Consider the following 14,603-nt stretch of genomic DNA (forward strand, 5'->3'; position numbering starts at 1 on the left):
AAGTCACAGCGGGGTTGTGATGAGGAAGTGTGACTGATAAAAATGGCTTTGTCTTCCAGGCTTTGGTATCATCCATGACCTCCAGAACAAGCCTGCCAAATTCACAGTGCAAACCACATGGGGTTTGATTTTGTGAAACACCAAAGCCTTGCAAAAATAGGCATGCTTTTCAGAAGGTGACAGACCAGCAGAAACTGAACATTAATGTTCTTACCGTAGCAGTGAGGGTAGGAGTGGTGCTCAGGGCTGCACTGCTCGCACCGCGGCCCAGCAAACTCGGGTCTGCAGAAACACCTCCCGGCGGAGTCGCAGCCTCCCGGCAGCGTCCCGACCACGCTGCAACCGCATACTGCAACAGAGAGAAACCATTGGGCCTGTGCTGGGAGCAGGAGGTAAAGCTCATGGTGATATGGTTTTTTTTTTCTGAGGTTCTCAGGTGAGCATTTGGGTCCTGCTGTAAGTGTTCAAACTGTCAGTCCCAGCCCTTTGCATATATCCTCCAAAACACCCACAAAACAACTTCCCAGCCCTCCTTCAAAACCCTGCCAAAAGACTCTGGCTTTGTTCATGCCCACCCAGGCCCAAGGGAGGACAGATACGCACGCTGGCACAGGGGGTAGTTGAAGTAGCCGGGAGCGCACTGGTCACACAAGTGCCCTTCAAATCCTGTTCGACACAGGCATTGCCCTGTCTCGCTGTCACAGGTGCCATCATACTGACCGGGGCCGGAGCACTGGCAGGCTGGAAAGCAACAAGGGCACTAGTAAATAAACAGCTCCTTAGTCTTTTCTCTTCCTAGGAAAGGAACCAGAGTGCCTTTTCCTCTGGGGTAGAAATGCAGTTGCTGGAGAAACCATGGGGGACACAGCTGACAGCAAACACGCCTAGCCCATAGCTCACATCCATAGGGGATTTCTCAAGAGCCCCCCCCAGGCTGGGAGGATGCTGGAGGGTTAGGGCTGGGTGGAAAATACCAGCTAAAGTCATGGGAATCTGTCACTTGGAAGTTGGGCTGGAGAATTCCTCCTTCCCAACATGAGCGGAGGATGGGGAGAGGCGTGCTCCTCCCCAGCAGGGAGGCGAGCAGGGCGAGCTTGGGGTCGCTAACCCCGAGTCACTCACGCTGGCAGCTGGGTCCGTAGTGGCCTGGAGAGCACTGGTCACAGTGTGTTCCCTGGAAGTTGGGTTTGCACACACACATCCCCACCCGAGGGTCTTTGCGACAGGCATTGCCTTCTGTCCCACCGGCGTAGCAATCGCAGTCTGGAGTGGGGACACAAAACACATGGCTGTCAGTTGATCTCTGCTGCTGGGCAGAGGTCCCATAAGGACAGGGAAGGAGTTGCCATGAGAGGCAACAGCTCAAGCATTTGCCTCCTAATAACCTTCCTACCAGATGCAAATGTTTTAACCAAACCCTGCTCAGGCGACAAGCACACCTGGCTCGCGGGATTACAGGGCAGTTGGGAGACCTCAGCATCACACAGATGTGCAGGGTGCTGGAGAGGCAGTGGGGCAATGCCCAGGGCAGAAAACGCGGCTTGCACAAGCCCAGACGTGCAGCACTGCCCAAGAGCTGTGTGAGAATAACCAAAGCTTCCAGCTAACCAGGGTGGGGTTTGGGGTTTCTCTCTGGTCACCCCATGCTCAGATCTATCCGAGACCTTCCTGCTGCCAGGGCAGGCGGGTGCTCCGGGCCAGCAGCGCTGAGGCCCTTGGCCAGCCCTGCCTTCACTGACAGCAGCAGTGCGGGGTGCTGGGCTGGGAGAGAGAAGGGCAAAAATCATCCAAGAACCAGAGGGAGGGGGAGGTTGGGAAATGAGAAGGGAAGTGAGAAATTCCAGCTCAGGAAAGAAAAACCTGTCTGGAAGATACAGAGTTTAAAATATCAGAAGGAAGGAAAAGGTTATCTGGAGCTCACTGGGGAGCATGAGACAGGGGAGGACCCAGTGAGAAGAGAGATGGGAAAAAAAGGCACAAGGGAGGAGATGAACCAAGAAGAGTGAGCATCAGAGAAGAGGGAGGCGGAGGGGAGCAGGAATGAGGACATGGGTGAGCTTTCAAAACAACAGAGAAAGCAACAGAGTGAGCGGCCACTTGTGCACGCTTCCCAGGCACCTGCAGCCGTGCCACCCGCAGCTTTGTGCGGAGGGGGCCATCGGCACGGACCCACTGTGCTGTCCATCACGTGGAAAATGCACGGCATGCAGGTGTGGCAGAAGGACAGCTTTGTAGCTAAACCCAGAGGCTGAGATTTAGAAGAACCCAGCTCAGGTTCCAGCTCAGCTACAGCCCCTCTGTGGTCTTGGGATGTTCCTTAAAGGGAGGTCAGGAGGGACCCCAGAAAAAAGCATACGATCATGTGGTTACTCTGGGCTAGTGTTTCCCTGTCTATAAAAAGGGGATCATAAACCTTCCTTTCCCCCACCCCTCTGCCGCCTCCTCTCCCAGAACCACTCTGTGTCAGGGCTGCCTCTTACAACATACGTGCCCAGTAAGCTGAAGACCTCATCTTGCATTGGTTGGTGAGATATAAGGGCAATAATACTATGGTGATTGCCAAAGCAGCAAGGAAAATAGCACTGCTTACTTATTATCTGTCCTGCAGGGAGCACTTGTTCTCCGGTATCGTTGTGAGTGAAAGCTGGAATGGCTAGGCAGAGAAAGAGACATTGTACAGGTCATCACATAGGCTCAAAGAAATCCTGTGGGGATATCAATGGGTTGACAATCCCAAAGCTGAACAGGCTGGATGAAAACACGGAACATGCAAAAAAGTACAGACATCCCACTAAACAAAGATCCATTACAACCATTTTTTAACCTGGGCTCTGGAAAAATATCTTTCACAGAAAGTGAGAGATGAGACTCCAACCAAATGGGAAGCTCTTGCTGATTCCAGAAAGCCAGGTTCAGCCCAGCCCAGCTCTGGTGCAGCCTCCACCAAAGCCAAATGTGGGTTTATTCTCACCCACAGGAACTCTTCCTGGTACAGGAATGTTATGTGGCACAGGGAGAAGGCACCTGGAGAGCAGCCCCAATGGGAGCTGTTGGCCCTTCCTGCACCTGCTGGGTCTGTGGGGTCCCAGACCCAGCCACCCCACGGCCCCACAGCCCCCACTTACGGTAGCAGTGGGGGAAGTTGAGATATCCCTCGGCACATGCATCACAGTGCTCCCCGGTGTAATTGGGCTTGCAGTAACAGCGGCCGGTAAGGTCCTCGCAGGTGCCATCGGTGAAGTCAGACTCACAGTTACAGCCTGCAGGGAGGGACAAGCCGGCAGTGGTTGTCACTAACTGAGACCCTTGGCCAGCCACGAGCACCACAGAAGCATCACTATGACACAGAGCCTCTATAAGGGACCCTGTCATCTGCTATAAATTCTCTCCAAAAATAAAAAGTGCAATTTTGCGCCTTCAAAAGGGGTCTGGCTTAGAGGAACTGCTCTCACTGTGCTTGTCCCACTGCAGAGTCCCAAGTAAAGCAGCACAGCCCCAACTTGCTTCTCCAGAAGACCCCAATTTCCCCGGAGAGGCAGGGGTGGCACACTGCCACGAGGATGCCATGCAGAACAGCTGATGTGTCACAGCTACCAGAATGAGCTGGGCTCCCCAGCAAGATGGAGATAACCCACTGCTGCCTGGAAATCCCTCTTAGGGCACGGACAGTAATGGTCTGCAAGTGCCAGCTGAAAGGGCACAGAGATGACAGATAAGACTGGATTGCCCTGCAGGCAACAGCAGGGGTAATAACACATTTTTAGCTCATTCCAGCCTTAGAATATGTCACCACTTCTGATTTCACAGGTGCTGGAGACACACATAGTGTCTGCATGCACAGATGGCTTATATGCGCACATACATTTCCACGGGCAATGCCAGCTGCAGCAGGAACCACCCACATAGCCACATCTCTTATGGGGCTGGGCTCCCTACACCAGAAAAATCTCTCAGCCTAATCCTTCAGACCGCCTTCCCCAGCATCATCAAGTCCAAGCAGGCATCTACAGCCTACAGAGGAAATCACACTCACGATAGCAAATGTATGGAGAATCGATCGGGTGGTCAGGGGACCGGTAGTATCCTGGGATGCACCTCTCGCAGTTAATGCCCGTGGTGTGGTGCTGAAAGACAGTGGGTTAGAGGGGCATCAGTTCCGCTGCCCCCAGGGTTCACGTTCATCTGCCAGATTTACTAACAGCTTCAAGGTCCAGAGGGAGCGACTCCAAAGTCTCAGCACACAGAACCTAAATCTGCTCAGAATTCCACACGCACTGATTTGAAAACAAATCTAAGGCTAAAGAGATTGGCATTTTTGTGGTCAGAGAGAGATCCAGAGAGATGGCAGCACCTGAACACTGAAAACTAGGCAGGGACTTTCTAATGTGCTCAGCACCAATCTATTGCTCCCAATACACAGTGTCTCAGCAGACCTAACGCTGAAGCATCAGAAAAGAAATGGTACTACCCAGGGGGTGGCTAGGAACCCAAGTGCTGTTTTCTTTACTGGTGCACAGTCCGTTAATCTACAGCAAAGAGACTAAACTTCCAGGGATAGACCTAATAAAGATAACAGAGGATGTGTGATGGGGCTGGTGGAGCTGCCAGCCAGGCTGAACTCCATGGCAACAGCAGAAACAAACACAAGAATCTGCAACATTTTTTTCCATGGGAGATCTTCAGACCTACCTGACAGTCAATGCAAACACCTCCCCCTTCAAACTTGTCTTTGTGGCTTCTGCTGGCTTTGTGGCGATCCACCTCTGGGTCATAGTAGCAGTCGTAGGCATGGCCGTTGCAATTGCAAGCTGAAAATACAAAGAGACGTTAGCTAAGCCGCAAGTCCAGGGGTCCTTCAGTCACCAGCTGGATCTCAAGATATGAACTCTTCCTCATGGGTTTGAACATGGGCACAAGCTGGAACATAGGAAGTTCCACTTAAATATGAGAAAAAAACCCTTCCCTGTGCGGGTGCCCGAGCAGGGGCACAGGCTGCCCAGAGAGGCTGTGGGGTCCCTTCCCTGGAGACATTCACCCCCCACCTGGACGCGGCCCTGTGCCCCTGCTCTGGGGGTGCCTGCTCATGCAGGGGGTGGGACGGGGTGAGCTCCAGAGGGCCCTTCTAACCCCTGCCATTCTGTGATTCTGTGACATTGGATGGGTTACATTTCAATGAGGAAAGATGCTTGAATGCATCTGGGGGTTACACGATCACCCAGGCTCCCAGAAGTCTTCCAGTTCAAAAGTGTAGAAGCAGCCACTTCCTCACAAAGTCTAGTCTGCAACCAAAAAAACGGCAGCAGGCACAAAATCAGAAGTAAAATATATGGAGGCGTGTAGAGACGAGGAAGAGAAATTACCCAACTTTGGGACCTCAAGTAGTCTCATTTAGAGGGCAACATTCTTGCCTCTTTTATCCCATTCGGGATGAAAAAGTGAGCTGTAAAGTTCAGCACACAGTGAGGGTGCTCTTTATAAACCCACAGCATTAAGATCCAACTGTCCTTTGCTGCCCTGCATTTATAAGAGATCGTGTGAGGTAGCTATGCTCCATGCTCTGCATTCCCAGTGCAGCATAAATTCCACTGTCGGCATTTACCAAAGGTTTCTCTAGGCAAATAAAGATCTCCTGTATGTAAACACATCCAAATGTAATTCATCTTGGAGACAGAATTGAGCAACGAGACTTGCCTGCACAAACCCTTAGACACAGAGGAGGGACTAGAACATAAGCAGAATCAAAGTCCCGCACAGACCTAGTGGCCTCCCTGTTCAAGCCTCAACTGAGTACAATTAACCGTTGTGCAAACTGTCCTCTCTGCAGTGCCAGTGATCTCCACTTCCCCCAGTGCCACGCACCATAAACCCGACCATTTTGGTGAATGGCTTCTCTACACTGCAACGTCAAGGGGCTGGTGAAAGGTGGTCAATCTGTGCTTTGTGAGACAGCTGGAAAAGGAAGGAAAAACCCAGCTCCCACTTACGCTGGCATTCGTTTGCGCTGTCGGCAGTGGCGGGCTTCCACGGGAACTGGTTGAAGCCGGGGCAGCAGCGATCGCAGGACCCACCGCAGGTGTTGTGCTGGCAGTCACACTGCAGCCTGCAAGGGAGGGGAACGAGGTACAGCCAAACCTGGGGTGACGATGGGGATGCGTGGGATAGGGAGCCACCGCATAACCCTGCTGTGCATAACTAACACTAGTCAGACACACAAACGAGCGATATTTGTTAATCCAAATATTCTGGAAAAGAGGTTTCTAAGACATTTGTTTTAAACTTTTGAATTGCTTATCTTTTTTTTTCTGAGCCAAACACCAAACTTGTCACTTGAGACTAGGATTAGAGAAGAATCAGTGTGCTACTGCCTAGCCAGCTCTACAGGCAATAGAAAGTGAAAGGGTTTGAGGTGGCAGTGGTAGAAACCTGAGCTGAAGTAAATTACTTGAGCGGGAGCTGCGTGGTGCAGGGGCACAAAGATGTCCCCACCACTGTGCAGGGGCAGTGTGAAAGGAATAAATGACAGCCCAGAGCCAGAGAGGGATAGGGCCTCATGGTTCCCATCTGCTCCTCCAGGTATACCTGTGCTTGCGGAGAGGAAGCCTTGAAATTTGAATTAAGTCTTTTAGCAGATGCTGGCCCCACACTCCCTGTGAAATGCACCTCCTGCTTTTCTCAGCCAGCACAGACAGGGCTGTGCTGGGTAAACAGGCGGCTCCGGAGGCACCAGGCAAGAAATCTCGACAGTCAACCGACGGATCTCGTCCCTGCTCAACCGCAACGGTGATTCATTAACATCAGTGACATCATCCCCAAAACTTCCACTTACCAGAAGGCGATTCCCATCCAACACAAACGCTTTCTGTTGTATTAGACTTATGGATAATACAGCATGTTCCAGCTTTTATCTGTGCAATTACTCATTTCCCCTCAGGGTCGGTCTGCCACTCCCATCTTTCCCTCCTCCAATGCTTTTCCATTCAAAAGCAGTGTTTAAAAATAAATGTAATTTTTTAAAACATTAGAAACAAATGGAGCAGTCATTCCGGGTGAAATGCAGGGGTGCAGACACACTCTTCCATGTCTGCAGTGAGCTGAGCGTCACGGTTTCCCCCACATGTATTTTTAAGATGTGGGACCTGCAAGTATATGTATAGTGAATAGCCAGAGAGAGGCAGCAGCATGGGACAAGTGAAATAATTTTAATGAAATATGGGATGATCTGAAAGTTTGGGGCAAGGCGGGCAGGACCCACACTCTGCATGTTTGCTTCAGCCGGAGGGGTTGAGAGGCAGGAGGTCCTGGCCCTGCTCCCAGCCCTGCTGGCAGTCCTCCCCTTGCAGACACCATGGAACGCTTGGCCGCAGTCAGCTCTCTGAGCACTTGTGATGCCCTGTTCCCACCCACATTCACAGGCTGGGCTGTGGCTGGCAGAGTCCAGGCACGAAACCGAGCCCCTGAGAGGTTGGCTGGAGCTTAAGCGGCAAAAATAAGCCCTGAAACATTCACCAGGAACCTTGTTCTCCCTGTGTTTTGCAGACCCAAGGGGGAGACTCAATGAGAGGCAAACCTTGGTCATCCCTCTGTAATGAAACCAGCCGCAGACCTCTCACCTGGCTGGCTACCACTCAGCGCTTCCAAGGAAACAAAACTTTATGTTTTTTTTTTTTTCCATGGCAGCAGCTGGAGATCAAGATCAACGTGCATATACATACGTGTGGAGAAAGATGGTCACTGACTCAGGGAACTTATAAACCTGCTGAGCAGTGTTAATCTTCCTGGCTGGAAGACGTGACTCCAGCCACACACCCTGGCTCTTGAATGTTCGAGATGTTTGAAAAGCACTAGTTCAGTTCCCAGAATGCAAAAAGATAGCACTCAGTGAGTAAAGATGCACATTTCAGATGGAGAAGGAGCTATTTATTTAGTCTGTGCCGTCCGGAGCTAGCAACAGCCTCTCAGATAACTCATCTATCACGGCAGCTTTACCGCACCTTGTGCTGAGTCGTGCTGCTAATGAATTATGGACAAATGTGCATAAGCTATAATATTTATATATTCCATTGATTAAATATATACAAGCAAGAATAGGGAGCGGCTGTGTTCACATAGCACATATTTCCTGGTAGTCCTGCCGTAAAAAATAAAAACCACAGTCTTCCCACTGGAATTGATGCTCAATAACGGACTATAAACAGTTTCCAGCGAGTAGCTGTGTCAGAGCTGAGAGCGGCACACAAGCGCTACAGCATCTGGATTTGGCTGAGACATCTGAGTAGCACAATCAAGAATAAAAAGCCCCTTCCTCTAACTGCTTCTGACTGAACTGAAGGAAAGCCACCTGCAGAAGGGACTCACAGATGTCACAAATCTGCCAGCACACATGGTGCTTCCCCTTCCAAAATGGGACAGAGCAAGCTAGTGTTCAGGATCCAGCAGTGCGAAAGCATCCTTCATCTCCTGCAGATCTGCTTCTGACCTGCCAGGCTACTGTCGTCTTGCTGGTTATCTTCAGCATCTGGCACAGAAGCAGCATCTGGACTCTCTGTTTGTCTCCTCTCTTGCTTGTAGCATCCATGATGGGGCAATGAACCCATGGGAACAGTTGCTCTTAGCAGACAGATGCAGAGCCCTTGCCGGGTTCTCCCGAGCTCACATCAACAGCAGCCACATGTTAACACATGATTCCTGCCTGGGCCCTCTGTCTGCAACATGCCCAGTCCCTGATGATGCCTATCTTGCTGCTCATGGGATTTGCCAGGAGAAAGGTTTGTGCCTGATCCTGCCGGTGTTCACCTTTAACCAGGAGAACTTTCCTTCCCTCTGCTTCGTTCAGGCCATTTGATCTTGGGGCAAAGAGAGACAGTTGTGAAAAGTGCAAAGGACCCTTGAGGAGGCTGTATCTGCCCACACACTGTAGGCCCTTGCACATACACACTCACATGGGGACCAGACACGCTGCCAACTTAAGACAGCTGGATGTGCAGCCTCCGTAACTTGGCACTTCAGAGAAACTTTCCAAAGCTGGATAAACATTATCATTTATGGCCAGGAAGTCAGCTCACGAACATGCTCCATCACGTCCTAAAGTCTTTGCCAAGATTTCTAGCTCACCTCACCTCTATCAAAGTGCTCATCCTGCCTCTCTGGGCAACAGGCACAAGAAACACAGGCAGAAAAGAGGAGTTAAAATGAGACACAGGGACCTCCCAGACAGGCTGAGACATAACTGGGGTTTTTAATAGAGCTGGGCCAATTCACATTCCTTGTCTCCCTCTATTTGCATTTCCTTGCCCTGTTGCTGTCACACATCGCCATCTGAAGAGGCAGGACATGTGCAGAGGGGCACAGACCTCCTACTCAGACGGGTCAAACAGAATTCTGAAGGAATGATGTTTCTGACAGCTGGGGCCCGTGACACGAAGGGACAGTGTGTCTGAGCCCCTCCCGCCTCTGCGATGCCTCCTGTCATGCAGCGTTATGGCAGGTACCACCTTACGGGCTCCGTGCTATGTCGGGGCAGGAGGGGTGGGGTGACTGCCCAGTAGTGCCCACGTCAGTGGAAAGGCTGGGCACAGCTGCTGCTGAAGCCTTGGAGAATGGCAGTGTTACACCGATTACCCATTTTCTCAACTGAAAGCATCATATTTCTGCTGACTTCTACATGCTCCTGGGCTTGCTAACAGGGTACAGCAATGCCATGAGAAGTTCTTCTATTTACCAGCATCTTTGCCCTGATGTATCCCAAAGGGCTTTACAGATGTTATGTGCTGAATGTACAAAGCACCCCAGTAGGAAATGTTTTCTCCTCCAGGCAAGCACGGTCTGCTCTGGGTGAAACGCAACAGCTGCTTACGAACATGTGCTGCAACATTAGAGCACAATTTGGGGCCAAGAGCGAAGATGGCAAATGCATTCAAATGAGAGTGGAGGAGGGGAGTTCTGGGAGGCAGAGACAGTTGTCAGCAGAAGTGGCACTGAACAAGGATCCCAACACATCTCCCTCAATTTTTCCCTCCCTTCCTGGAGAGCCCGGAGCCACCAATATACCCAAGAAATGTCAGGGCATTTAAATGTTAAACAGTCACTTTGCACCACGAAGCCCTTTTGCCCTGGTACACGAGTGTCCTGTGCACCCAGCAACACCAAAGTCTAAAACAAAACCAAGGAACTGTACACTCAAATATTTACGAACTTCCCTTTGTCAGAGAGTTAGGCACACTAACGCAGACTTGCTTTTCAATACATCTTTGTTTTAGCACTTAGCAGCTTTTAACCTTGGCTGGGACTCACTGGAATTTTATTTTAGAAGATCCAAAAGCTCTACACGATCCTGATGAGAAAGAAATATAACTCCCCTCATCCAGCTGAATCTACCCATCCCTTTCATAAAGGCAACATTCAGGCTGCAAACAGATGGCTAAGAAGCAACACTTTCACGGTTGGAAGCTGCTCTTTGGCATTTCAAGTTGCCAAGGCGGATGGGAAGAGTCCTGTGAGCCAAAATGTAACCGCTTTGCATGCGCTTCTCTTTTGCAAAGAGTAGTTACATAGCTACGTACATAACCAGTCTATGGTTCTTACGAGTAGAACTGGGCAGTGGAGTCTGATTTCTTGGGAGACCATCTATTTATGACAGCACTGCCCCAGTTTGTAAGAAGTCACCTGGGAAGCAATAGACTTCTCTGAACAAGTTCAGAATCCAGCCCTGGGCTTTGACAAGCAACCTCCATGTTCAGCAGCAGTGTCGGCTTTGCGCGCCCACCCTCCCATTCCAGCACCCATGGGGATGGCAAAGTTGTGGGCAGGGAAACCAGACCAGGGAGCTGATCTGGCTGAAGAATAGCCTAACAAAACCTTTAGGTTTTGCTACTCTGGCTGGACCAGTTTCTGATTCATTCTCAGGGCAGAGCCACAAACAACAGTGCTGGCACTATTATGAGTTCAGGAAAAATGAAAAAAAACGTACCTGTAAGGGTCATTAGGGTCTTTGGCATCACAGACGTCTGCATGGCCATGGCAGACACAGCGCCCTCCAATGCTGATGTCTTTGATGCTGTAGTAATACTGGAGAGCACAAGAAAAGTTGGCCATTAATATCTTTACGAACAAGCTTCATAACTGCCCTACTCAGGATTCAGGACTTTATCCAGTAAAACGTGTTGAGATATTTCCCTTACAGTGACAAGCTGGGCCTTGTAGGCTGCAATATCTGCCTATGCTAAGACCCACCACCACCAACAGAGCCCATTAGCTACAAGTTGAGTCTCCCAGCACAGTCAGAAAGCCATACATGACACCAAGAGGTGTTTCCCAGCTTCGCACTGTTGGTGCAAAGCACAGTTCTTCCCAAGCAGCCTCCAGCTCCAGTAGCAGTGGCATCTGCTGCAGACACCTTCAGCTGGGGGAGCACAATAACAGAGAGAGAAGATCCCCACAGGCAATATCCAGGGATGTCTTCTCCCCAGAGGTGGCACGCACAGCCCTCAAACACTTCCACCTCATTACCAAGAGGTATCAAGGCCTGCCTTACCCTCCTTGTCACTGTAGGGTCCCTTAAAGCTTTGCCCATCAGGTGTCCAAGCAGAGTGTTTGTCTGTAGGAAGCGCAGTCTGATGTTGGTGGCTTTCGTGAAATTCCGCAGCAGAGGAGAGTAGGAGAAATTCATGGCTCCTGGGCGCCCATTTACCAGAGAGACAACAATCTGTGAATGCAAGGAGGGGAAAAAATCTGTGTAATCCTCTGAGGCAGGAGGAAATTAATCTCTCGCTCAGCCAAACCCAATCTTTACCTCCCTTCAACACGACTGAATCAGTTCCCTGCCAGTCTCACTTGGTTTAACTGAGTAGTTTAAGTGGCATCCAAAAGGCAAGAGGGAACCAATTAATAAGAGTACCTAGAGTCACTGAGAAACCCTGGAAACTCCAGGGGATGAAAATATGCAACTGCTCACCTCCCCGTTTTCTAAAGGCACAATACGGGAGTATTCAGTAGTGCAGATGGCATGGTCGTCCTTGGTGATACGATCCACGGTTTGCAGTCCAAATTTCTCAATGCAGTCCCTCTTGGAAGCTGTTCATCAACCAGAGATGAGCGCAGTAAAAGAAAAGGATCAATTCAGACTGATTTTCCCACACTGACCAACAGGAGAGAAGGGTGTATCCTCTTTGTTAAGTGTTTACTACATACAGATTGCTTTGTATTAACTCTGTCATTGCTAACATACATATACACCAGTAAGAGAGGGAGTCACTATGAGAGTAATGGGCATGGTCAGAAAATCCCCCAAATCACCTCATTGCAGTAAATGAGGAAAGTGAGAATAGTCATTGTACCTACTGTGACTGCCGGCAGAGAAAGCCACTCCTTAATTTTGGCGTTAAGCTCACAGTTTAACCAGCTTGAACTCCAACCCTGGTCTGAATTTGTTGCCTTGCTGGCATTGGACTTGCTACAGTGCTTCTGCTGAACTGATGAAGGCCTGTTTGCTGCTAGAGCTTTGCTCCTGATGTAGGAGCTTGCACCATCATGTTCACGTAGCTCCTTAACTTCTTGGGTAATTCCCAAAGAGCCAGCACAGAACTACCCAACGGGAGAAACCACAAACCACAGCCACCACTGCGCCATCTCCCATCAGGCAGGGTGGACACGCAGGTGTGGGGAGGGGGCTTGCGGTGTTTGGGAGAAGCAGACTGCCTGCCTGCAGGACACCTCCTTCTCCCACCTTACTCTGAACTCTGCAATCGCTCTTAAGCCAACGCTACATAACAGAAATGCCGAAGCCACCCAGAACCACCCCTTGGGGACAGCAATCGAGGGCTCCTGCCACTAAGTGGCAATGCAAGGCTGGCTAAAGCCAGGGGACAGGCACGGGCAGGCAGTCACACTGCTGACCCTGCAAGCTGCTTTGGGGACACTGCATGCCAAGAGTCTCCTTGCAGCTGTAGGAGTGTCCTGGCTTCCCTGCACAGCCACTCCTGCAAGTCCAGCGCCCTTGTCCCCAGGACATCTGACAGCCCTGTGCTGGCAGAGCCAACCAAACCACAGTGAATGTGCTGGGGCAGTTCAGGACCTGATCGTGCAGGGTGGTGAGCACCCATCTACCCATGCAAAAACCTACACGGTGCCACTATGGGGCTGTTCCCCCTGGGAAAGAGCCTGGGACAAAGGCTGCTGCTCCTTCCCACTCCCATTTTACCTGCACCAGGAGCTCTCAACAGCGCATGCCCGAGCACACATTGCTGCAGTGCTCCCGAGGGTGTTTCCACGGGGAGAAGAGGGAGGAAAAGGCAGCCAACACAACCTGCTGCTCCTGCCAATGCTGCTCAGCTCATACAGGGAGCCGTTAGGGAAATGTTAGCCTAATTCACGGGAATAATCCTCCAAAATCTGTTCAATGTGCCTCCAGGATGCCCCTCACTCCACATGCTGCACTGGTAGGCTAAACCAGGCAGGAGGAGCAGGAATGGGGGAGCACAGAGAGCTTCTGCCTCCCCTGCCTTCACCCCTGGATTGCACCCGCCCACATCTCATCTCCAGCAACGTGGCCTTGCTCCATGAAGCACTGTTTTGGCAACAGCAGGGCCTCAGATGCATCCACAGGAAGATGGTGTGGAAACATTTAACATCAGGTCTCTGGCCGCCAAGCTTTGCTTCACCAGGTGCTTTTTTAAAGGCAATTTATTCCAAAGCCGCAGGCAAGGAGCCTGTCATCACTGGCTTGAGATGATTGATTGCCAGAGCACTGCCACAGCTGGGCATGGAGACAGGGTGCTCGGGCAAGAGCAGCTACTCAGGAAAACCAAAAAATTCCTCCAGTTATTGCAAATCTACATGACCGCGTGAGCCAGAAGCCAATCACTCTATCTCCGAGCTAAAACAGAGTGACCCACCAGCCTTAAACCACAGCAATGCTTTAAGGAAACAGCAGAGTGGAGAAGCCTACCCTCAGCGGAGAGAAGGACAGAGCCTCACTCTGTGCTGTGGCTCCCTTCCCCTCCCTGGTGACACTGCCCAGCAAAGCGAGACGGAACGGGCTAATCCTGCACCCTGATCCTGTACAACACGATGAGCTGGGGCAGGCAAGGCTCTGTGGGCCTGGATGGACAGCTGGGACCCCGCATCTTTCATGTCCTGTCCCCATTTGAAACGGTGTGTGGGGAACCCTTCATGTGGATAAACACCGTCATAAAACCCTCCCTAGCGCTCCTGCTTCTCCTTTGGTGGCCGAGGAAAGCACAGTGCCTCCCCGCCGCGATGCATGGAGGATTTGCATTGCTACGGTCCCTCCAGCCCCCCTCCCTGAGAGAGCCCATCAGCTGCACTGACAGATGCTTTCCATGACAGTCATTTCTTCCCTCCTCCCAAAAGCTAAGCCCAAAAGCACTTCAGCAGCCTGGCTGAGGGACACGGGGCAGCCTGGGGGACTGAACGCCTCCCACGAAGAGCGGGGCTCGAGGGGCAGTGCTGAGCTGCCGGGGATGGTGTCACCCATGGCAAGGCTTGTTGGTGTCTCTGGTGAATGCTTACATTTCTGCCAGCTGCTTTTAACCCTTTTACTGAAGTGACTAGTGTTTTTATTAGACCACCTACAGAATTCCCCATGC

The 14,603-nt window shown here is 51.1% G+C and overlaps 1 protein-coding gene across 2 annotated transcripts in view; it reads right to left on the reverse strand.

The window, feature by feature from the left end:
• LAMA5 (laminin subunit alpha 5) overlaps positions 1-14,603 on the reverse strand; it is a 95,988-nt gene that overhangs the window by 37,309 nt on the left and 44,076 nt on the right. For both annotated transcript variants that reach the window (XM_064465366.1, XM_064465365.1), the window contains exons 4-14: positions 11,951-12,069; positions 11,531-11,701; positions 10,967-11,064; positions 5,985-6,100; positions 4,690-4,808; positions 4,034-4,124; positions 3,126-3,260; positions 2,591-2,653; positions 1,123-1,263; positions 604-741; positions 215-349 (exon numbers count right to left, since the gene is read on the reverse strand). In XM_064465366.1, coding sequence (XP_064321436.1) covers positions 215-349; positions 604-741; positions 1,123-1,263; positions 2,591-2,653; positions 3,126-3,260; positions 4,034-4,124; positions 4,690-4,808; positions 5,985-6,100; positions 10,967-11,064; positions 11,531-11,701; positions 11,951-12,069 — 1,326 coding nt within the window. The remainder of the gene's footprint in view (positions 1-214; positions 350-603; positions 742-1,122; positions 1,264-2,590; positions 2,654-3,125; positions 3,261-4,033; positions 4,125-4,689; positions 4,809-5,984; positions 6,101-10,966; positions 11,065-11,530; positions 11,702-11,950; positions 12,070-14,603) is intronic.

The sequence above is a fragment of the Phalacrocorax carbo genome, chromosome 14, assembly GCF_963921805.1.
Source record: "Phalacrocorax carbo chromosome 14, bPhaCar2.1, whole genome shotgun sequence".
Classification (NCBI taxonomy): Eukaryota; Metazoa; Chordata; class Aves; order Suliformes; family Phalacrocoracidae; genus Phalacrocorax; species Phalacrocorax carbo.